The 24,812-nt window shown below is 48.7% G+C and overlaps 1 protein-coding gene across 1 annotated transcript in view; it reads right to left on the bottom strand.

The window, feature by feature from the left end:
* Nucleotides 1-2,401: 2,401 nt before the first annotated feature.
* Nucleotides 2,402-24,812, bottom strand: part of LOC144806288 (uncharacterized) — a 200,004-nt gene continuing 177,593 nt past the window's right edge. The window contains 2 exon segments of the mRNA XM_078672678.1: nucleotides 2,402-4,130; nucleotides 4,215-5,360. Of these exon segments, the coding sequence (XP_078528804.1) occupies nucleotides 3,812-4,130; nucleotides 4,215-5,360 (1,465 nt within the window). The 3' untranslated portion in view covers nucleotides 2,402-3,811.

Raw genomic sequence — 24,812 nt, forward strand, 5'->3', positions numbered from 1 at the left:
AAAATTGACCGCATATCTCGTTTGCTCAGAGTATATGCACATACTGAAAGCACAGTCCTGGGCACACGTAATAAGGTTATAACAATGGTTGAAATGTCTCGTATTGTACGAATATCTGTGGTCGACACCAGTATAATATGCAAATGTATTTAATAATACAACAAAGAAAAACAACCAGCCAACAGGTGTTTTGTCACATAAGGGAAGTAACCCGTGACTTCTTCAGGGCTGGGGAAGATACCAAACATATAGTAAAATAATAGAAAATCATAGAATTAGTTGTTGCAAAAACCAAGATAAACACAACAATGGGGAAATGTATATCGAGACCACCAATAGCACGTGGAAACCCTAGGAAGAAAAGTGGACAGACAAATGTAAATGTGACTTAGTATGGAGACAGGCCCCGTGGCGTAAAAATCGTGACTGCACAAGGGAGAGAGCAAAAGAACCATTGTGGAATGATAATGAGAAACAATACTAACAAGTGGTGAATATTGGTGTTGGGGTGACATCAAAAGGTGGGAACATGAAATGCAATGTAAATAAATATACTTGAGCAAAATTACATGTTAATTCTTAACACAAACACACTAATTGCAAAATTCTATATGTAGTACAATGGAGAAAATGAGAGGAGAGACTCTTGAACATTACACATAATCAATGACAAGCTGAGTAGGGGAACAGATGTAATGGGAACCACAATTTATAGGGAAGAGACAAGTCATACACAATAGCTCTAAAAGGGAATTAAAGCACATGAGCCCAGAAGGGGAAGACTGCCATAGATGCAACTGACAGAAGTCCAGCCTTGTAAAATGATAGTCGCGAACATATGTGTCCCTACACCATACGTGTGAGAGTACTAACGTTGAAGTGAGGAGTTAGTCAATACCTGTGTGGCAGTGCAGACACTCATACACTCTCATTCATAGCTAAAAGAAGAAGAGTTTCAACCCTATGACGGGTCCCACAAATGCCTAAAGAGCAAACAGTTCACTACTGGAAGGTCTTAAACATCAGTTGTTTGTGATGTCACTGCCTCTCAGGGGCCGTTCCTCATGGGTGATGTGTTGGTCTATGCACGTTTCAGTGGCAACACCACCTTCTTCAGGACCAATCCTTGTTATAAAATGAATCTCAAACAACAAACCAAAATGGGTTAATCTGTAGCTACCAAGCCAGTGGAGAAATAATTTCAAGTATGACAATTCGAACAGCCTTCGTGCAGCCTTTAGCAATGCCTCCAAATATTGGAACAGTGTACTGTCTGTGCAGGGAAGCGAATTATTGTTCTATAACAGGCCTTTTTGTGTAATTTCTTTTGCACAAATAGGAGTAGACTCAAATGGCTGTATATGTTGTGCATCCTTTCGCCAAGGTTCTATCCGTAAAAAACTTTACCAGCTCCACTGTGTTTATTACCACGGACAGACGTCGGCAAAACTCCTACTAATGGGCTCTGTTCTGGTCCGGCATGCCGGTTTGAGCATGCCAGACCGGAACAGAGCCCATTAGTCCCTTTTATTTTTTGTGTGAGTGATGCAAGAGAGGAATAGAGATCTAGACAAAATTAGCCTTTCTATTGCTTAATACACCGTAAATATGAAACACTTTGGGGCTTAGGGGCTGGATAAAGAACAACATCAGGAAACAAACGCAAATTTAAAGCACATTTTATTTATTCACTAAAATCTGTTTAAAAATGTAATTTCCAAGTTCCACATATCGGTTTAAAAATATTTACACTTTCAGGGCCAGATGTAGGTAGGCATTTACCGGTCGGTAACGGCCGAATTCGGCCGTTACTGACCGGTAAATGGAATTTGAGATGTAGGGGGCATATTTTAACAGAATCGGTAAATTTACCGATCGGTAAATTAACGATTCTGTAAAATACCGAATCGGTATTATTACCGATTCGGTAAATTTGATATGTAGGTGGGACTCTTCTGAGTCCCACAAGCCTTACCAAATCGGTATTTTACCATCAAATTCAATTTGATGGTAAAATACCGATTCCGGTGTGCATGCACATGTGTGCATGCACACCTGTGCCATATGACAGGCAGACCTGCCCTTAGGGCAGGTATGCCTGCCAGATGGCACCCGAACCTGTTTTGGGGGTGCTAGAGGGTGTCAAAGTGACACCCCCTGCACCCTTGTGAAATTCGGTATTTACCGATTCGGTAAATAACGATTCGGTAATGCCCATTCATTCCTATGGGCTTCAAAGCCCATAGGAATGAATGGGCATTACCGGTCGGTATTTACCGAATCGGTAAATACCGACTTTTACAGATTCGGTAAATCCACATCTGGATTTACCTACATCTCCCTCCTTATATTTTACCGATTCATAAATACCGAATCTGTAACATTCGGTATTTATGAGTCGGTAAAATATATTTATCTACATCTGGCCCTTAGTCATTTCCGAGTTTAGTTACAAACTGATAGTGGGAAAAACACATGATGTATAAAAACGGATACCAAAATCTTTTTACATTATTTTATGTTTCTTGTTTTTAAATCAGGTCGTCGACTTTTCATGTGAAAATTGTTATAAGGGCCTGACATCACTTCTTGTGACGCACCACATGTGACGTCATTGTGATTTGCATATGATAATGGGCTCCTTCACTATTTTCCTTCCTTGTGCCCTGTTTATTGGCATGACATGGGTCTATAGCTATTAAAAATAAATATACAAATTCACAGGTATTCTTCCCGTTTTTTCTGGTGATGTCACACATTGACATGTATTCGGCTGCTTCTTCTATTTTTAGGTGAATAAAGATCACTTGCTGTTCCCCCCTTCCATTTCTCTCTTTTTATCCCCCTTTCTTTGTTTCTCTCGCTCTCTTTATCTCTCCCCCTCTCTATCTCCCACACACTCCTGTTAGCTTTAGCTTCATGAATGTCACTTTCACTTCTGGCATTCATAAAACAAATCCTTCAGAACATTTGAGACCAAGGGACAATCAGTGTGGAAGACGAGTTGCTGGGAGTGCAACTGATTGTCCTGAGACATATATGCTTTTGATGTGAGATTTCACTATTTCACCAAATTATTCAGAGTCTGCTGCTTACAGTGGCTCAATTCTGGTAAAAAGTAGAGTATGGCAAGTCACCAAATGAATAGAGAAAGCCAAGCTTGAGAGGAGCCACGCGTCACACTGTGTTATAAGGCCTGAGGCACAAGCTGATCCATCAACCGATAACAGTGTGTAAAAGGTGCAGCAAACATTACTTAAAAACAAGGTATATTCTCTTTTATATCTAAAAATAGGTTATTTCTTGAACACCGTTGCTTCGCTTTAGTTCATCACATCTACTGCTGCGGCATTTGTTAATAGTAATACATACATTTTACCAATGAAGCTTCCATCTCCAGAGCCCTGACAACATGTCCACTCTGGATGCGGTGGGTTTACAAGTTAGCTGAAAGTACCGCTGTTAGTCCCAGTATATTTCAGTGTTGCTTTTACAGGTAGTGTGATCAGATGCAATTGAATGTTTTTCTTTGTATCTCTTCTTCACCAAATAGAAATCAAGAATGTTCCTTTCCTTTTAGTCCACAATGTGCTCGTCTCCCATTGTGTGTCCTGATACATCATAATGCTTTGCTATGTGTACAGAAGTGAACAATCACGAATACAAACACTTTTTTAATTCTGCAAATACTGTTATCTGCTTTTCTTCTTTACTGCTAGTCCAGTCTTCTATAATCTGGTATTTCAATGTCCCACATAATTTGAATTTAATCTTTTTCTGTAATTCATTCCTCTCATAATAACTGCACTGTTCAGCTCTTGTCTATGTCCTCCGATGGGTCAATATTATTTTTGATGTTCTTAAAATCTTTTCGGGGTCTCTGCATCGATAGGATTATTTCCATTGAGTTAAATGAAGCAGTGTATTCACAGAGGGTTGTGTGGGATCGAACATTGATAAAAGCCCTTCTCACTTTCAGTGCCCTTCTGTTTTCCCCCGTGTGTGTTCGCTGATGGCTTTGTAGCTCTGATAATCGACTAAAACTCTTCCCACATTCATAGAACTTGAATTATTTTTCCCCTGTGTGAGTTTGTTGATGATACCTTAATGCTGACGAGAAGTGAAAACTACTGTCACATTCACTTCAATTATAGGGTTTTTCGCCAGTGTGCATTCGCTGATGTGTTTAGAGGTTTGATAAGTGACTAAAGCACTTTGCACATTCATTGCACTTGAATGGCTATTCCCCTGTGTGTGTTCGCTGATGAATCCTTAATGTTGAGTAACGACAAAAAATGCTTTCACATTCATTGCAAATATATCGTTTTTCCCCTGTGTCAGTTCGATGATGTGTTTCTAGATTTTCTAATTTACTAAAGCTCTTCCCACATTCACAGCATTTAAATGGCTTTTCTCCTGTGTGTGTTCGCTGATGATTTTGTAGGTGTGATGACTTACTGAAGCACTTTGCACATTCACTGCACTTCAATGGTTTTTCCCCTGTGTGTGTTCGCTGATGACTTTGTAGCACTGATAATTGACTAAAGCTCTTTAGACATTCATTGCACTTGAATGGTTTTTTTCCTGTGTGAGTTCGCAGATGATACCTTAATGCTGAAGAGAAGCGAAAACTACTGTCACATTCACTACAATGATAGGGTTTTTCCCCAGTGTGTGTTCGCTGATGACTGTTTAGGTCTGATAACTGACTAAAGCACTTTGCACATTCACTGCACTTGAATGGTTTTTCCCCCGTGTGTGTTCGTTGATGACTTTGAAGGTATGATAATCGACTAAAGCTCTTCACACATTCACTGCACTTGAATGGTTTTTCCCCTGTGTGTGTTCGCTGATGTCTTTGAAGGGTTGATAACTGACTAAAGCACTTTGCACATTCACTGCACTTGAATGGTTTTTCCCCTGTGTGTGTTCGCTGATGTCTTTGAAGGCTTGATAACTCACTAAAGCACTTTGCACATTCACTGCACTTGAATGGTTTTTCCCCTGTGTGTGTTCGCTGATGACTTTGAAGGCTTGATAACTCACTAAAGCACTTTGCACATTCACAGCACTTGAATGGTTTTTCCCCTGTGTGTGTTCGCTGATGACTTTGAAGGCTTGATAACTCACTAAAGCACTTTGCACATTCACTGCACTTGAATGGTTTTTCCCCTGTGTGTGTTCGCTGATGACTTTGAAGGCTTGATAACTCACTAAAGCACTTTGCACATTCACTGCACTTGAATGGTTTTTCCCCTGTGTGTGTTCTCTGATGACTTTGAAGGCTTGATAACTGACTAAAGCTCTTCCCACATTCAATGCAAAGGTATGGCTTTTCCCCTGTGTGTGTTCGCTGGTGTCTATGTAGTTTTGATAACCTACTAAAGCTCTTGACACATTCACTGCACTTGAATGGTTTTTGTCCTGTGTACGTGTGCTGATGAACCGTGCGTAGTGATGTCAAACTAAAGCTCTTGCTGCATGTGTATGATTCTTCTTTCTTGGTTAGTGTTTGTGGGTCGGGTATATATTTGTCTACATCCCTTGACTGCATTTCCTGATGGGCCGACATGGCTAATAAAGCACTTGTGTTTTTCTCACACACTTTATATGTGCACAGTATTTTGCATGTTTGATTTCTGTTTTAACAATAAAATACAATAGCCACCAAATATTTGCCACACTCCTAATACGTAGAATGTTTCTTTGTAGGCGATTGTGCCTTTAGATTGGATTATGGCTATGCACGAGTGCGGGTAAAGATGTATCTTCCTTCTGGGCGGTGCAAATCGAGACAGTCTGTTGTATTGTAGATATAAGAACTCCTCTTTCCTTTACCCGACAGTTGTCTGGCTCCGCTCTGTTGTGCTCTTCTCTGGTTACTGTGGTTTGGCCAGAAAGAGTTTACAATTCTCCTAGAGCACGGAATGATGGCTTGTCATCATTTTATAAAATAGAGCACTGAGGTAATCACATCATACCGATCCCAGGATCAAAGCTGGTGTTGGACACTTGTTTATACAGGAGGCGGTTTGTTATTGTTGTTGCCTTAATTTTCATAAGGTCATTTCTTCGTCTTGTGGCGTGGAGGTGCACAGCTCAGCCTCTTACAATCACTGAACTGCCCTTGATGCTTGATCCGGGATCTGTCAGTTTGTGTGCAGGTTCCTCTGTCGCCGACTGCGCTGAGGTTTTCCTGAATACTGTAGCTCAATATTTCTGCAAATATTGAAGATTTACAGCATTCGCTTCATTATTGATGGTCAATTCATACATTCAAGGCTTGTTTTCTGTTGGATGTAAAGATATTTAAAATTACTAAATTGAAACAAAATGGAATGAGAATTCACAATGTTTAACTGGTTGTAAAAGACATTTCTGGGGAGATTTACCAAATCTCCACGCAATGCAGCGCAGGCCTCCCCCTGCGAGGCTGCACTGCGTTGCGCGACAGGGAGGGAGCAGGAGAGCACCATATTTTCAAAGATATGGCTCTCTCCTCCCCTTTCCCTTGCGCTGGCACTGATTACAGCAGCCCTGCGCCATGCACACACCTTAGCACCAGAGCCCTAGGGTGTGTGGCTCTGTGAGTCGAGCATAGTTTTTGTACAGGAAGGAGACCTTTCCTGTACAAAATACGATGCCTAGACATGAGGGAAACCTTTTCCAACTTTGTATGATTGTTGCACAGTGCAGCATGCATGCAAAGTCAGAAAAGGAAGGAGAAATGAAAGCATTTCTCCTTCCAACCGCCTAGTTTAAAAGGGCGCAGTTTTCTCACGCTAAACCCAATCTACTGTATTTAGTAAATTGGGTTTAGCGTGAGAAATAATGGGTGGTTGCACGGGAACGCCCATGCCCCACCAGTGGCAGGCCCCATGGTGCAAAGTAACGCGAAGCAGTGCAATGCAATGCTTCACATTACTTTTACGGTATTTGCTGGAAAAAAAATTAGGAAAAAAAGATTTTGTACTGTTTTGTGCCACTTTTGTGAAGCAAAATCTTAGTAAATCGTCCCCTTCTTCTTGACCGCCTTTGAAACTTGGTAGGGAATTTTTCATTATACACACATATTTAACTAAAAGTTCTGGTGATCAGGTGACATCTTATTTATGTCTGAAAACGAGGTGATTTAACAGTGTTCACAGAGTAACTTAGCAAAGTAAGGGTGCTCAGAGCACCCAAGTGCTTAAAGTTTTGCTTAAGATAGATGCATACGGTCAAGATTTCATTCAAACAACAATAGAGTTTAGAAAAAGAGATGGACCAGGCGGGGTTGCAAAATTTCCAGTAACTCTTTACGAAGTATACAACGAAAGTAACTCCATTCACACACTTCTCATTTCTTTCCTATTCACTTAAGATTATCTCAAATACCAACTCCTGTCTTTACCTTGCTGTTCATAGGTCACCTTTGACACTTTCAACAGCTCCCTTGGTTCAAGCATTTTTGGTTTCGTCTAACCTGGAAGAGTGGAACATTATTGTGGTTTGTCAGGGTTTCCTATCGCCATAACATCTGTCCATCTCCCTGAAACTAGTGCAGCTTACAGCACCCGGTTCTGGCCCGGAAAGTCTGTATTTTCTAAGCTCCGTAGATCATTAAGACAGTTCTTCCGCATCTAACACATACTACAAGACTCCAAGAGTCCACGCTACAAGTGCTGCTGCAAGGATTAATTAACCCACTGTATCTGAACATCCCCTGGCAAATGCCAACTAGAGAATAAACATCCTGCCTGCACCAGCAGAGTGCAGAAAGCTTTTCAAGCTCCTCGAGGTACATGGACTTTCTCTATCTGTCGTAACTGAAGATGTTAATTCTTGGTAACATCTATCGCCTTTGGACAAGGTCCTCCATTTTACTATCAGAAGCTCATCCTGCGCAGACACAAACCCTCAAGTCTGTATTGCATGAAGCTGGGTGGTTCTCACGCAAAAGAGGGCCCTCCACAAATTACTGACATTTTCTTACACCCCCTGGACAGCCGTGGCAACACACAGACTAACTACACCCCCTCAGGGATCACGCGTCCATCTGCCAGGATCAAGACTCAGATCTTTTAACCTTCTCTGTTACAGTCTTTGGAACGACCCATCTCTGAGATCCGTGGAAGCTCCACACTCAGTGAGCTCAGATTTGCCTTGTAAAACCATCTCATGAGAGTGGAAGAAAAGAACTGTTAGAAGGGGCAATCTCCGAGGGCCAGGTTATGCTCACCCGGTCACCCCAAGACCCACCTCTTCCACAGAACTTGCCGAGTCTTATTGTGAGGTCCTCACTGGGGAGGACTTCGAGTCTAGGATCGTACACACTGAGCTCACACCACACCTACGAACAGACACCACGCCGTTGGATTCTAGTAACAAGTTCTTTATATAAGCAATAAAAGAAGGAAGCACTCTTATGTACACAGTGATCGAAGGACCACAAAGTCTTGGAGGGTTCGGGAATGGGGAAGCGGGACAGTCTTTTAGTCTCTGGGACAGTACGAGGCGTACCCTACACACAGCTCTCAATCCTCGAGCCGGGGGGATACGGGATGATGGTCGTACTGGCTGCTTCACCTCCGTCGAGTCGGTTCGGTCGTGATGTTGATCTCGATGGTCCAGCCGGACCAGAGTACTCCTCAAGCCGCGACGAGGTCAGCAGGGCTAGATCTGGAGAAGTTCGTGAGGAGCCGCGACGGATGATGGCAGGTTCAAGCTTGAGCCGCGACAGCGTCAGCAGGGCTCTTGAGGTCTTACAGAGGACGAGCCGCGACAGCGTCAGCAGGGCTCCGATGGTTACGAGTTCAGCTCGAGCCGCGACAGCGTCAGCAGGGCTCCGATGGTTACAGTTCAGCTTGAGCCGCGACAGCGTCAGCAGGGCTCCGATGGTTACAGTTCAGCTTGAGCCACGACAGCGTCAGCAGGGCTCCGATGGTTACAGTTCAGCTTGAGCCGCGACAGCGTCAGCAGGGCTCCGATGTTCCAGATGAGTTCTTCTTAGGGTCAGCCGCGATCAGATCAGCAGGCTTCAGGTCCAAGATACAACTGCCCGCTAGTTGTCGGGCGGGCCCAGATATAGTCCAGGGGCTCTTTGATGTCCGGACCCTCGCAGGCGGAGGTCTCAAGCCCTGGGGGCTGGTCGTTGGCGAGGTCCGGCGGTTGGCTCTTTGATCCTTTGAGAAATGGGTCCGGGAATTCCCAGACGCCCAGCAGGTCTGGAGCCAGCACTCAGGGAGACCAAAGGTGCGATCGAAACTGGCCCACAGGGGAGGGCAAAAGGTGTGACAGATACCAGTCTCTCAGGGGAGGCCGGAGGTGCCATTGAAACTGCTTGGCTTATCACACTCAGGGAGCCCTTTACCCCCCAGCCGGGACTGGCGCGCCTTTGGAGTCTGGGTTTCGCTGGGGCCGGGGTCACGCTAGGCCCAGGGAGACAGGGATCTCGGGGAGGGAAAATGGCTGCCGGGCCTTCTGGGGCATGCAAGGTTAGGCGCTCGGAGCCGGGAGCGGGACGGGGACAGGCGGGCCTGGTCGTGGGTTACGGGGGCTCGGGCTCATCGGGGGTGAGACGACCAGGCTTCAGGGTGCAGGCTACTCTTACGGGGATGCTGCGCAGGGGGCTCAGGGTGCAGGCCTACGCTCGCAGGGTGTGGCGGGACAGGCGCGAACCATGCCACGAGGCCGGGTCCAACACGCGTCCCCCCCAGCTGAAGGCGGGGAGAACTACCCATCCTCTTGGGGGTTCTCTTCGCTGAGGCGGAAGAATCGGGACAGGCCGTCTGCGTTGGCGTGGTCAACACCAGGCCGGTGCTCAACAGTAAAGTCCATCCCCTGGAGGGAGGTGGACCAGCGCAGCAATTTGGGATTCTCCCCTCTCATCTGCATTAGCCACCGGAGAGGTCGGTGGTCGGTTTGAACCCGGAAGTGAGTACCGAACAGGTAGGGCCTCAGCTTCTTCAGGGCCCAAACCACGGCGAAGGCTTCCCGCTCGATGGTGCTCCACCTTTGTTCTCGAGGGAGTAGCCTCCGGCTAATGAACGCCACTGGCTGATCCAGGCCGTTCTCGTTCACCTGGGACAGAACTGCTCCGATGCCATGCTCGGACGCGTCCGTCTGGACTACAAACTCTCGGGAGTAGTCGGGGGCTTGTAGGACTGGGGCCGTACACATGGCATCTTTCAAGGTTTCGAACGCCTCTTGGCAGGCGGGGGTCCAGCTGACCTTTTTCGGCTGGTTTTTGGAGGTTAACTCCGTGAGGGGGGTCACAATGCTGCCGTACCCCTTGATAAATCTCCGGTAGTACCCCGTGAGTCCCAGGAACGCCCGCACTTCCGTCTGGGTCGTGGGGGCCTCCCAGGCCACCATTGCATCGATCTTGGGCTGGAGGGGGGCTACGAGGCCGCTTCCGACCTGGTGCCCGAGGTAGATTACGGACCCTTGTCCGATCTGGCACTTGCTTGCCTTAATGGTGAGACCAGCCCTTCTCAGGGCGGTCAGCACCGCCCAGAGGTGCTGGAGGTGCTCGGGCCAGTGGGAAATGTAGACTGCGATATCGTCCAGATATGCAGCGCTGAACTCTTCCAACCCAGCCAGTACCTGGTTCACCAGCCTCTGGAAGGTGGCGGGGCGTTCTTCATTCCGAAGGGCATCACTCGGAAATGGTAGTGACCATAAGGGGTGGAAAAGGCGGACCTCTCTCGGGCCCCTTCGGTGAGGGCGATCTGCCAGTATCCGCTGGTCGGGTCGAAGGTACTGAGGAAGCGAGCAGCCCCGAGGCGATCAATAAGTTAGTCTGCTCGGGGGATGGGATGAGCATCGGTTCTGGTGACTGCGTTGAGCCCGCGGTAGTCGACGCAGAACCTCAGCTCGGGAACAGCACCGGGGGCGGCTGCCTTCGGAACCAGGACCACGGGGCTAGCCCATGGGCTGTCAGAGGCTTCGACCACCCCGATGTGGAAAAGTAAATTTTGCCATGTTCTGTGTCCCTACGCGTCCTCCATCATATGTTATATGTGCATGATTAAATATGCATATGCATTCCCTATGTTCGATTAATGACGCAATTACAGTTGTGTCCACCTCTAGTATGCCAGTTTCCAGTTCTCGTGAATACTACGAATATCAGGCCTATGTAAAGCTACGTTGCCACGTTTCTCAGTGTGCACGTTATTTCATTGTAAAGTCCCCGTTTCTAGGCCTCAAAAGGGCCTGGACACCAGATTCAGCTCCTGTCTCCTGAAGCCCTCGCTGAGGAGCGATACAGCCCCCACCTGTATCCTCGACCCTTCACTTACTTCCTGCCTCGCAGTGCCCGGTTCACCCTGGCCCTGCCTCTGAGTCTGCCAAGAATATGTTATGATTCCAGTTATCAGTTCAGTCCTCCTTCTCTGCATTCCTAAAGCTACTGAACTGCATCAATAGTTTCCGTCATTGTCTAGCCTTTACGGCCCCATGTTAGAGAAATACTGTATTAATGGTCATTTAATATTCTTCATCACGCACTACATGTAGAATAATGCATGGTCCAGTCTTAGTGTCTGTTAGCCTTTCCCCTCCTGACTTCTAGTTTATATCAACATGTTCTCTAAACATCAGATACTAGATACTGTTTAGGTACATGTCGCCCTGACTCTCCAGACTTCAGTCTCTGCTCCTAGCACAGAGTTCATAGCCCCCAGCTTCTCCTAGTGATACGTCATTGCCAGTTTGCGCGCACCATCAGGTTAGAGGTCCCGGCTCCTCAGGTAGCCCCCCTCCATGGTTTCCGCCCCATTTATGACATATTCTGTTACGTTTGCATCACATGTCTATGTATACGCCCTGTTACACCTCTTTTCACCCTTATCTTTCGCGACTGCTACGCGTCACGCCTATTGCTCCACCCACTGCTACGCCTATTGCAATGTAATGCTATGTGTTTGCATTATATATATATGCTCATGTATTGTTATTAAAAGTTAGACGTCGTCATTCCCGATCCTGTCCCCGGCAGCTGCCATCCTATTCCCGTGCAGGTCATCCTGTTCCTGTCCTTATGCTGTATTAAACCTGCAAAACTCCTACTACCTCGAATCTTGACTCTTATTTATTGAGCTATCTGTTATTCATTTATTCATTCAAAAATAGGGTATTATTTATTTATTTACCACACCGAGAGCTAGCATCTTTGATACCTCGGCCTTGATGCAGGCCCGGACTCGGTCGGGGACGCGGTAGGCTCTGTGCCGTACCGGGGGACTGTCCACGTCGTGGACGCACCAGCTGGTGACGCTGGGGGTGAGGGAGAAGAGGTCCGAGAACTATCCCAGTAACTGGCGACAGTCCTCGCGCTGCTCGGGAGAGAGGGAGGAGGAGAGACTCACTCCCTCTACGGAGCCGTCTTTCTCTCTGGTGCACAGGAGATCGGGGAGAGGCTCCGTTTCTTCTTCTTCCCCGTCGTCTGTGGCGAGGAGCAAGCTGAACTCGGACTGGGCGAAGTGGGGCTTGAGGCGGTTCACGTGAAGGACCCGCAAGGGGTTCCTGGGGGACTCTACATCGATGAGGTAGGTCACCTGACTCTTGCGCTCTACCACCTTGAAGGGCCCTGTCCACTTGTCTTGCAGGGCACAGGGATCCACGGGGGCCATCACCCAGACCTGCTGTCCGGGTTGAAACTCGACCAGAGTGGCATTCTGGTCGTACCACCGTTTCATCTCTTCCTGACTGGCCTCGAGGTTGGCCTCGGCCAGTTCTCGGAACTTACTAGTCTGGTTCCGGAGGGCCAGGATGTATCGAAACACATCCGGAGGGGGCTCTGGGGCCGCCGTCTACCAACCTTCCTTGACCAGGCTGAGGGGTCCCCTGACGGGGTGCCCGTAGAGGAGCTCGAAGGGGCTGAACCCCAGGGACTTCTGGGGGACTTCGCGGTATGCGAAGAGGAGACAGGGAAGGAGGACGTCCCACTTACGCCTCAGGGGCTCTTCGAGACCCATGATCATTCCCTTGAGGGTCCGGTTGAATCGTTCCACCAGACCCTTACCCTGGGGGTGATATGGGGTGGTGAATTTGTACGTCACCCCACATTGTTGCCAGAGGGACTTCATGTATTTCGAGACGAAGTTGGTCCCTCGGTCGCTGATGACTTCTCGGGGGAATCCCACCCGAGAGAAGATCCCCATGAGGGCCCGCCCCACTACAGGGGCCGTCACCGTTCGGAGGGGAATGGCTTCGGGGTAGCGGGTGGCATGGTCCACCAGGACAAGGATAAAGCGGTGGCCCAAGGAGGTCCGGGGGTCGGGGGGGCCCACGATGTCGATTCCTACCCTTTCAAAGGGGGTACTACCACGGGGAAGCGTTGGAGGGGGGCCTTGCGCCTCCCGCCGCTCTTTCCACTAGACTGACACGTGGGGCAGGACTTGCAGTGGGCCTCCACATCGGAGCGCAAGCCCGGTCAGTAGAAGTGTGTGACTAGGCGGTGATACATTTTGTCTTGACCCAAGTGTCCCGCCAGGGGCACATCATGGGCCAGGTTCAGGAGGAAGCCGCGGAAGCGTAGGGGTACCACCAGCATTCGGGCCGACCCTAGCTCGGCAGACTTTTGTTCGCTGTACAAGAGGCCGTTTTCCCAATAGACAAAGTGGAAGCCGGACTGGTCACCGGCGGCCTGGGTGGCGGCCTGCTGCCGCGGCCCGACCAAGGACGGACAGGAGGTCTGTTCTAGGCAGAATTCTTCTCGGGACGGTCCTCCTTCCTGGCGCCACTGGGCCAGCTCAGGAAGGTCGTCCAAGCTCGGGGTCGGTTCGACGCCAGGACCGAGGGGACCTGCGTCGGGGGGAAGATCTCCCCAGGGAACAGCTCAGGGGTCTCAGAGGATTCAGGGACCTCGGGGTCCTCGGGGGTAGCCGGTGCTGCCTCTGGAGTTGCCCCTCGGGCGGTCATCGACCGGGTGTTCACACAGGCCCATTCGGGCAGGACCACCATCTCCAAGTGGGTCCTTTTCTCAACCCGCTGCCATGGGGAGCTCTCTAGGTCGTTGCCGAGCAGGCAGTCCACGGGCATGTCTGAGCGGACCGCCACTCGTAACTCTCCGGAGACGCCCCCCCATTCGAACGGGACTTGAGCTATCCGGCAGGTGCGGACAGAGTTATCAGCTGCGATCACCCTGCAGGAGATGTGGGGAACAATCTGGGCTTCGGTGACTAGGTGGCGTTTGACTGCGGTGATCCTGGCCCCGGTGTCCCGGAGCGCCCCTATGTGGTGGCCATTGACAGTCACCTGCTGTCGGTATTTCTCGGTGTTGTCGGGTAGGGGGGCTCCTGGGACCATCTCATATCACCCAGGGAGACTAACATCATAGCTGCGGGGTCAGCTCCCTCGAACTCCTCTTCTCCCTCCTCTTCTAGGGCTACTGAGGTGATGTGGCGCACTGGGGGCCCTGCAGAGGCAGGCTTCTTAAATAAAGGGCAGCGGGGGTCATTGGCATAGTGCCCTGGTTGCTGGCAATGGAAGCAGGCTTGGCTGACTCGGGGCCCTGGCTTGGCTGGGGGGAACCCTGCGCGCGCTGTGGGAGGTGAGGTGCCAGGCTGGTTTCTGGGGGGACTGCGCGGGGACCCTATCTGGGATCCCCTCTGTCTATTCTGACCCCCCTCCCCTCGGGCGGGATGGTCCTTGTCCGTTTCGGCCAGAGTCTCCCCCGGGCCCCCGGGGTACTCTGGTGCTCACCCAGCGATCGGCCTCGACGGCCAGCTTCCGGGGGTCAGCCAACTTGCTGTCCAGGAGGTGCTGTCAGAGTTCCACAAAGCAGTTCAGAGACAAATGTTTGTAGGCAATAAGGTCAATGAGCCCCTCGAAGGTGGAAACCTTGCTGCCCTTGATCCACCCTTCCAGGGCCCGGCTGTAGAAGTTGACATATTCTACCCATGTGGTGCCGGGGATCTTCTTGCATTCTCTGAAGCGTTGGCGGTACATTTCAGGGGTGAGACCGTACCTTGTGAGGAGGGCTTCTTTCATGTGGCTGTAGGAGGTCTGTTCGGCAGACGGTAGGTCGAGTAGGGTGTCTCTCCCCTCACTCAGGAATCGTCCCCACAGCCCGGCTCCCCAATCTTTCTGCGGAACTCGGTGGGAGGTCATGGCGACCTCGTAGGCCTTGAACCATTGCTGGATATCATCGTTCTTATAATATTCTTTGACCACATCCTTGGGAATGTGGACCTTGGGTTCCACCGGGGGAACGGACTCTTGGGTTGCCGATGTTCTGTTGTCTTCGGTCCGGGCCTTTAGTTCGATCTCCTTCATGCTGCGCTCGTGCTCCAGCTGGAGCCTCTTCCCTTCGTGTTCTCTCTGGAGTTTCTTCTCCTCCAGTTCCCTCTGGAGCTTCTTCTCCTCCAGTTCTCCCTGCAGCCGCAGCTGCTCGATGGCTAGCTTTTTCTCGGCCAGATTGAGTTCTCCTTCCATTTTCAGATGGGCTAGTTCCAGCTCGTGGTTTCGGTTGCGTTCTCGGTCGGTCATCTCCTCTCGAGACAGACCTCTCTCCATGCTGTGAGTCCGCGTCGGGGACTCTGCTCTTTCTTGCTCTGGGGCGTGGGTCTCGGTCAGGGATGCTCCCTCTCCATCGGCTTCTGTCGGTGCTGGAGGTTGTGCTCCGGCCTCCACCCAGGCGGTCAGGGCTTGATGAAAGTCTTCTTTGGTGTTTAATCCCGTTGTCGGTATGTGGAGACCTTTGCAGAATTGCTTCATTTGTCGGTGCGTATAGTCCTTCAGGAGCTCCACCCGGAAGGTAGTCTCGTCTTCCGTAATGCTCATGGTTGTTTTTCTTTGTTCGGGTAGTGTGTCAGTACTGTACGATCCCTAGACGTAGGTTCTTATCGCGACGCTGCCACCAATGTTAGAAGGGGCAATCTCCGAGGGCCAGGTTATGCTCACCCGGTCACCCCAAGACCCACCTCTTCCACAGAACTTGCCGAGTCTTATTGTGAGGTCCTCACCGGGGAGGACTTTGAGTCTAGGATCGTACACACTGAGCTCACACCACACCTACGAACAGACACCACGCCGTTGGATTCTAGTAACAAGTTCTTTATATAAGCAATAAAAGAAGGAAGCACTCTTATGTACACGGTGATCGAAGGACCACAAAGTCTTGGAGGGTTCGGGAAGGGGGAAGCGGGACAGTCTTTTAGTCTCTGGGACAGTACGAGGCGTACCCTACGCACAGCTCTCAATCCTCGAGCCGGGGGGATACGGGATGATGGTCGTACTGGCTGCTTCACCTCCGTCGAGTCGGTTCGGTCGTGATGTTGATCTCGATGGTCCAGCCGGACCAGAGTACTCCTCAAGCCGCGACAAGGTCAGCAGGGCTCGATCTGGAGAAGTTCGTGAGGAGCCGCGACAGCGTCAGCAGGGCTCGGATGATGGCAGGTTCAAGCTTGAGCCGCGACAGCGTCAGCAGGGCTCTTGAGGTCTTACAGAGGACGAGCCGCGACAGCGTCAGCAGGGCTCCGATGGTTACGAGTTCAGCTCGAGCCGCGACAGCGTCAGCAGGGCTCCGATGGTTACAGTTCAGCTTGAGCCGCGACAGCGTCAGCAGGGCTCCGATGGTTACAGTTCAGCTTGAGCCGCGACAGCGTCAGCAGGGCTCCGATGGTTACAGTTCAGCTTGAGCCACGACAGCGTCTGCAGGGCTCCGATGTTCCAGATGAGTTCTTCTTAGGGTCAGCCGCGATCAGATCAGCAGGCTTCAGGTCCAAGATACAACTGCCCGCTAGTTGTCGGGCGGGCCCAGATATAGTCCTTCGGCTCTTTGATGTCCGGACCCTCGCAGGCGGAGGTCTCAAGCCCTGGGGGCTGGTCGTTGGCGAGGTCCGGCGGTTGGCTCTTTGATCCTTTGAGAAATGGGTCAGGGAATTCCCAGAAGCCCAGCAGGTCTGGAGCCAGCACTCAGGGAGGCCAAAGGTGCGATCGAAACTGTTCCACAGGGGAGGGCCAAAGGTGTGACAGATACCAGTCTCTCAGGGGAGGCCGGAGGTGCCATCGAAACTGCCTGGCTTATCACACTCGGGGAGCCCTTTACCCCCCAGCCGGGTCTGGCGCGCCTTTGGAGTCTGGGTTTCGCTGGGGCTGGGGTCACGCTAGGCCCAGGGAGACAGGGATCTCGGGGAGGGAAAATGGCTGCCGGGCCTTGTGGGGCATGCAAGGTTAGGAGCTCGGAGCCGGAAGCGGGACGGGGACAGGCGGGCCTGGTCGTGGGTTACGGGGGCTCGGGCTTATCGGGGGTGAGACGACCAGGCTTCAGGGTGCAGGCTACTCATACGGGGATGCTGCGCAGGGGGCTCAGGGTGCAGGCCTACGCTCGCAGGGTGTGGCGGGACAGGCGCGAACCACGCCACGAGGCCGGGTCCAACAAGAACATTAAGGGACACACACTGCATAGAAGTGTAAATATATCTACCATTATTGTTCCATGTACCATTGTCCTAATGCTGATGTTTTGACATGAATTTTTTGCCGTCTATCACAGCAGCTTCTTCGTTTAAAATCTTACGCAATAGTTTGTTTTCCATCATACCTACTTACCTATGTACTGTTTCTGACCTTACAACATCTCTGGCAGACATGTTGTGCTGTCTGTTGCCACATAAATAGGAAGTAAATTGTGTCCTTGCAGTCAGATGCACTTGATTGGGATAAAAGGTACCATGTTTGTTAGAAAAGCTGCAACTATTGGAATAATAACATACCAAAAGCCGCAGATACAGTGCAATAACACAGACCAGGTACTAGAAAAACGTGATGCAAACAATGCAATAACACAGGCCAGGCATTGGAAGAATATGACACAATCAGTGCAATAACACAGGCCAGGTACTAGGAAAACGGGACTCAAACAATGCGATATCACAGGCCAGGCATTAGGAGAATCCGACGCAAACAATGCAATAACACAGGCCAGGCACAAGGAGAATCTGATGCAAACAATATAATAACACAGGCTGGGCACTAGGAGATTCTGATGCAAACAATGCAATAACACAAGCCAGGCACTGGGTGAATCCGACGCAAACAATGCAATAACACAGGCCAGGCACAAGGAGAATCTGATGCAAACAATATAATAACACAGGCTGGGCACTAGGAGATTCTGATGCAAACAATGCAATAACACAAGCCAGGCACTGGGTGAATCCGAGGCAAACAATATAATAACACAGGCCAGGCACTAGGAAAACGGAACGCAAACAATGCAATATCACAGGCCAGGCATTAGGAGAATCCGAGGCAAACAATGTAATAACACAGGCCAGGCACAAGGAGAATCTGATGCAAACAATATAATAACACAGGCTGGGCACTAGGAGATTCTGATGCAAACAATGCAATAACACAAGCCAGGCACTGGGTGAATTCGACGCAAACAATGCAATAACACAGGCCAGGCACAAGGAGAATCTGATGCAAACAATATAATAACACAGGCTGGGCACTAGGAGATTCTGATGCAAACAATGCAATAACACAAGCCAGGCACTGGGTGAATCCGAGGCAAACAATATAATAACACAGGCCAGGCACTAGGAAAACGGAACGCAAACAATGCAATATCACAGGCCAGGCATTAGGAGAATCCGAGGCAAACAATGTAATAACACAAGCCAGGCACTAGGTGAATCTCATGCAAACAATGCAATAGCACAGGCCAGGCACTAGGGGAGCAAGCTATCTTATCACCAGCAAGGGACACCACAAGCTCTGCGCAGCACCCTGGTGGCACAGGAGTTCCAGGGTCCACGTCGGAAACGCCGCTAGTGCCATCAGCCTATCCAGGCGCTCAACCTCAGTGTGAGGACTGCCTGCCCCAGCATCCCTTGATGTCACCGCGCTTATACCGCTGCCTCTCCCCCCGCAACGCAGGACGCGCGCGGGCGAAGCCCGGGCCAAGGGCTGTCCCGTCCTTGCCCTCATTGCCAGGAAGAAGCAGGGCAAGGCTACACCCCTTTCCACTGGCATTAGGCATCTTGCCTACTCAGATTCGCTGGACATTCAAGAACTGTCGTGGACTAGTCAAGGTACTGTTAACGCGGTTATCTCCCAGCATTGCCCAAACTACTCTCTTTGATTCTAAATAATTACGCTCTCTCTCCTGAGGGGTTTGTGGGGCCGGTATAAGGGTGGCCTGAGGGTTCTCATTGTCCACGGGGCCAAGAGGCCTGTTCATTGCTGATTGTGTAGACAGGTTGCTTTAGACTTAACTTGCGGTAGCATGGGGAAAGGGAAAACTATGGAGGGCAGTGGGGGAGGGGCGGGAGGGATAGTAAAGGGAAAAAGGCTAGGAAGATACAGAAACATGTAGGGAGTAATTGTGTACTGGATAGGATAGACACCCGCATTAGCGAGTGCGAGGACATATTAGTGACAGATACAACCACCCATGTAGCAAATACTAAATCCCCACAACGCTCTACCCAACCAGCTAGTTTAAACAACCCTACTACGGCCCGCCAATTAGCTATTCCAGCTATGTTTCATAACCCACTAAAACAAGCGTTGTCATAGCCAATGGGTCTCGCCTTTGGGACCTTATGTGTTTAGCCAGAACTTTTGGCTATGTTGTACAGCATTGTGGCTGCTGTGAATTTTGTTGACAAGTTAAAATAAAAAGTGTTAAGCATTTTTGTTAAGTTTATACAAACGAAGACAACATTATATACAACTGAAAAACCTGATAAAAAAGATTTTAACATAAAAAATGTCTTCTACTTTTTTTGTACTTGCACTGCTGGCAACTTTTTCCTGCCTGTTCTCATGCTTGTTTGTTATAATTTTCTTTGTTATGGGAAAGCGGGACATAAATAACGGGGGAGTGTAGGTTGGAAAACAGTAATTTAATTAGAACACAAGCAGCAGACGGTCACTAGGGGACAATCAACAGATGCCAGATTCCAAGGGCAGACTGACGGAATGATTAGGTGATGCGCTGATACAAAATGGTGGTGGTGAATGATGATTAGTGCTCAGGTGGTGACAATATATGGTGTGGATTGGAGGTACGTTGTGGATTGTGGAGTTGAAACATGTTGTTTGGTGTGTAATTAAGCAGTGTGTTTTGGAAATGTGGAGTTGAAATGTGTGGCCTGGAACTGTGGTGTTGAGTGAAATTATGCTTAGGAAAATTGTATCATGGTGTGGAGTGCATTTATGTTGATTGGTGGTATGTGGTATAGAGTGCATTTATGTGTAGTGTATTTATGATGCATTGAGTACAGTGCAATTATATGGCGTGTAATTATCTGGCATTGAGTGGTATTATATGGAGTGTATTTATGTTGCATTGAGTAGAGTGTTATTTGTCGTGTAATTATGTGGCACTGAGTGGTATTATATGGAGTGTATTTATGTTGCATTGAGTAGAGTGTTATTATGTGGCGTGTAATTATGTGGCACGGAGTGGAAATATGTGGAGTGTATTTATGTTGCATTGAGTAGAGTGCAATTATGTGGCTTGTAATTATTTGGTACTGAGTGGTATGTGGAGTGTATTTATGTTGCATTGAGTAGTGTAATTATGGGCCTGTAATTATGTGGCACTGAGTGGTATTATGGGGAGTGTATGTTGTATTCAGTGGAGTGTAATTTTGTGGCATTAATTGGAGTGTATGTTACATTGAGTGCGGTGTAATTATGTAGCATATAATTATGTGGCACTGAGTGGTATTGTTTGGAGTGCATGTTGCATTCACTAGTGTAATTATGTGGTGTGTAATTATGTGGCACTGAGTGGTATTATTTGAAGCATAAGTTGCATTGTGTGCAATTTAATTTTGTAGCATATAAGTATGTGGCACTGTGTGGTATTATGTGGAGTGTATTAATGTTGCATTGAGTAGAGTGTAATTATGTGGCTTGTAATTATGTGGCACTGAGTGGTATTATGGGGAGTGTATGTTTTATTCAGTAGAGTGTAATTATGTGGCGTGTAATTATGTGGCACCGAGTGGTATTATTTGGAGTGTATGTTGCATTGAGTGCAGTGTAATTATGTAGCAAATACTTATGTGACACTGAGTGGTATTGTGTGAAGTGTATGTTGCATTCAGTAAAGTGTAATTAGGTGGCGTATTTTTTAGAGCCGTCATCCCTATTAAGTTTGTCAAGGAACAATCTAAAAATCCTATGCATATCACATCTGAGGGAACTTCGCATATCTCAGGAAATCACTAAGATCTCTAATATCCAGATCTTAAGTGTTCAATCTCCCTTAGGCGTCCAACCCTACCTGAAATATCATTTGATCGCTCACGAAAAATATCTCCTGACCCGGTTTCGCTTTAATACATTTTTTCGTATTGTTTCTTTTCCGATAAAACAAGACTGGTCAAAATCCATCACCAAGTGCCCATGTGACGATACTTCGGAACAATCCACAATCCATGTTACCCTTTTTTGCAGATTTTATGATTTACCTCGAAAGCGTTGGATTATTCCCCTATTGTTATCAATGCGTTTGAGATCTTGTCGTCCCGCTTTTCATGCTTTGCAACTTTTAGATTCTGAATTTGTTGCTAAACGTGTAGCTGGTTTTCTTAAATCTTGTACAAAATATCAGTGTAACTATGATTAACTTGACTTTTAAATGCACATGCACTTTATTAACATTCTGTCTAATAACTCTGTCTGTTTTTAACTTAAAAATGTATCTTGTTTATGTAAATTCTGTCTTTTGGTATAACTCGTTTTGCCGTCCCACTTTTATATACTGTTCATTGCAATGTACTTTTTATGGTTCCTAAAAAATTTTGGAAACCTAATAAAAGATATTTGACTGACTGACTGAGGTGGCGTGTAATTATGTGGCACTGAGTGGTATTTGGAGTGTATGTTGCATTGAGTGCAGTGTAATTATGTATCAAATAATTATGTGGCACTATGTGGTATTATGTGGAGTGTAATTATGTGGCAGTGAGTGGTATTATGTGGCGTGTAATTATGTGGCAGTGAGTGGTATTATGGGGAGTGTATATTGTATTCAGTAGAGTAAATATGTGGCGTGTAATTATGTGGCATTGAGCGGTAATATTTGGAGTGTATGTTGCATTAAGTGCACTGTAATTATGTAGCATATAATTATGTGGCACTGAGTGGTATTGTGTGGAGTGTATGTTGCATTCAGTAGAGTATAATTATGTGGCACTGAGTGGTATTATTTGGAGTGTGTGTTGCATTGAGTACAGTTTAATTATGTAGCAAATCGTTATGTGGCACTGAGTGGTATTGTGTGGGGTGTATGTTGCATTTAGTAGAGTGTAATTATGTGGTGTGTAATTATGTGGCACTGAGTGGTATTATTTGGAGTGTATGTTGCATTTAGTAGAGTGTAATTATGTGGTGTGGAATTATGTGGCACTGAGTGGTATTTGGAATGTATGCTGCATTGAGTGGAGTGTAATTATGTAGCATATAATAATGTGGCACTGAGTGGTATTATGTGGAGTGTATTTATGTTGCATTGAGTGGAGTGTAAGTATGTTGTGTGTAATTAAGTGTCACTGAGTGGTATTATTTGGAGTGTATGTTGCATTGAGTGAAGTGTTATTATGTAGCTGTAGGAAGGTGGCTACCTGACTATGGTTACCCCAGATTTTTTGCCTGTGTTTAGCTGGTTTTTTGACTTAGTTGACCTGGTTCCCTGCTAATCAGGGCCCCAGGCCATCTGCTCTCTCTGTAAAATGGATTCCATGTACCCTAGGTACATACCACAATTGGAAATGGACTCCTTGTCAGCCCCTGTAGAATGCACTATAGGTGCACAGGGCACAGGAGCCACTAAGGCCTACCAGGGGCTGCAGCATATCTTTTGCCACCCCTGGCTGGTTCTTAAATTGACACAACTGGCTGATCACTCAGCTGGGGTAAGGTGGTGTACACACCCCTTGCTTAGATATAGTATACCTATGTCTAAACCTATATCTGGACACATGTAAACCTGTGAGCCACTCCTATAGTCAGGCCTCACCAATCCTGGAGGCTGGGTGCATGGTTTTATGTGAGATGGAGCTCTAGCATGAGCTGAGCCTGTCTGCAGCCGTCGGGAACAAATCCCTAAGCTGTTTCAGGATAATGTCATACCATATACTATTAAGTGCCTTATAATCCTCGCGGTTATTTAGCAACTTTGGTTTGGCTTTATCAAAACATGTCGTGTAAGGTGTCATACGCTTTGGAATACCATCCCCTCGCCAGTTCTGGCGACGGGGATGGCATTCCACCCCTCTAGAGGGGTAAGACATGTTACTTCACTTTAATGCGGTTGATTTCTCCAAAGGCCTTAAGATCCACAAAATGGATGCCTCTGCCACAGACAAATGTCTGGACCCCTGGAGCTGACCGAAACTCAGTCAAGGGGGTCCTGGACAAAGGGTTTCCTGTCACAGGAGGGTGTCACCGCCCTCCAGACAGGAGATAGTGTATTGTAGCAGGGAGGTTTGAAAGAAACCAGACACTGCCTGGGGCGCACAAGGCTGCCCCTTGCATAATCCGGCCAAACCGGTTCTGGGGCCCTCCAGCCCTCGTGCCAGGGCGGCCTGGATCAAAGGAAGGGGGTGTATCCACCCACTTCCTGGGTCCCACCCATAGGAGGGGACCTAGCAGGTAATCACGCCCACCAGATTCGAATAAGAGTGGGAGCAGTGCCAATGCACATCAGATTTCCTGGAAGAAACATTTGAAACGATATTCTGGACCCTTCGCCCTCCATCTCGACGTGGAAGCCCGAAGAATCTCCCTTGTGGTCAAGGAGTGACCACCCTGCAGCAGCAGGCACCATCCAGCCCTCGACGTCTACTTAGTTGCAGTTCCCGCCGGAACTCGAGCGACTGAGATCGACGAGATCAAGCCTGCCCAGCTTCTAACAGCCCGATCCACAGTCCCTGCAAAGCTGAGACCCGTGGAGGCGACCGGAAGCGTGGGGCACGCCATCTTGAAGTGACCACGAGACGCTGACCGTGCAGCCCACGAGTGACCCTCGAAGCTGTGCACCGGGGTTTGAGAAGCCCCCACCCTGAGCTACTCCTGAGCCGAAGTTCAGCCCTCCACACTCGACGAGTGCTGCGTGGGGCCCTTTGGCACGATTTGGCTCAACGCGTTGGCCCGGTCACTTGCCAGCTGGCTTGTGGTCCCTGTGCCGACGAACTACCTAAGAAGACTTGTGATTCTGGTTGCTCCAGATCCACACCAGCTCCCCTGAAAAGGAGCCCCAACTCTGACCTTCCTGGTCCGAGTGAGAAGCAATCTTCCGATCCTGCGTGGATTGCTCTTACCAAGGCTTGTTTGCTCCAAACTTGAAGCCGACTGCACCGACGGTGAGAGCCTGCGTGGGACAGATCGTGACCTGCTCCTGGACGTCGCAGATGCCCCAGAGCCCACGTGACAGCGGAGAGAAGCTCCTCGACGACCACCTGATTGCGCCCGACATTGCCTGGTTCCGTCCTGGTTCCACCCTGGTCACTGCTGAGTGACCCAGACTCTGTCCCCTCTGCTTTCAGGTACTCTACAACTTGAGTCCACCCTTGGACTCCACCGGACACTTCATCTTTAACCCGCCTGCAGCCCTTTCAGCTCCAAGCACCAAGAGCCTGCGTGTCAAAACCCGACGCCACTTCGACCCTGTGCACCCACTTCCTGTGGGTGAGGTAACTTTGCTCCGCCGGTGTTCCCACACTGGTGCACACCTCTAGGGTCTGTGTGTTAAGTTTTGTTCCTCTAGGTTCAGCGGAAGTGTCCTTAAACTTTAACTCTTTGACTTTTACGCACCATTGGTTAACATTGGTGCATGCGTGCGCTTTCCGCACATC

Source organism: Lissotriton helveticus (genome assembly GCF_964261635.1).
Source record: "Lissotriton helveticus chromosome 1_1 unlocalized genomic scaffold, aLisHel1.1 SUPER_1_unloc_6, whole genome shotgun sequence".
Taxonomy (NCBI): domain Eukaryota; kingdom Metazoa; phylum Chordata; class Amphibia; order Caudata; family Salamandridae; genus Lissotriton; species Lissotriton helveticus.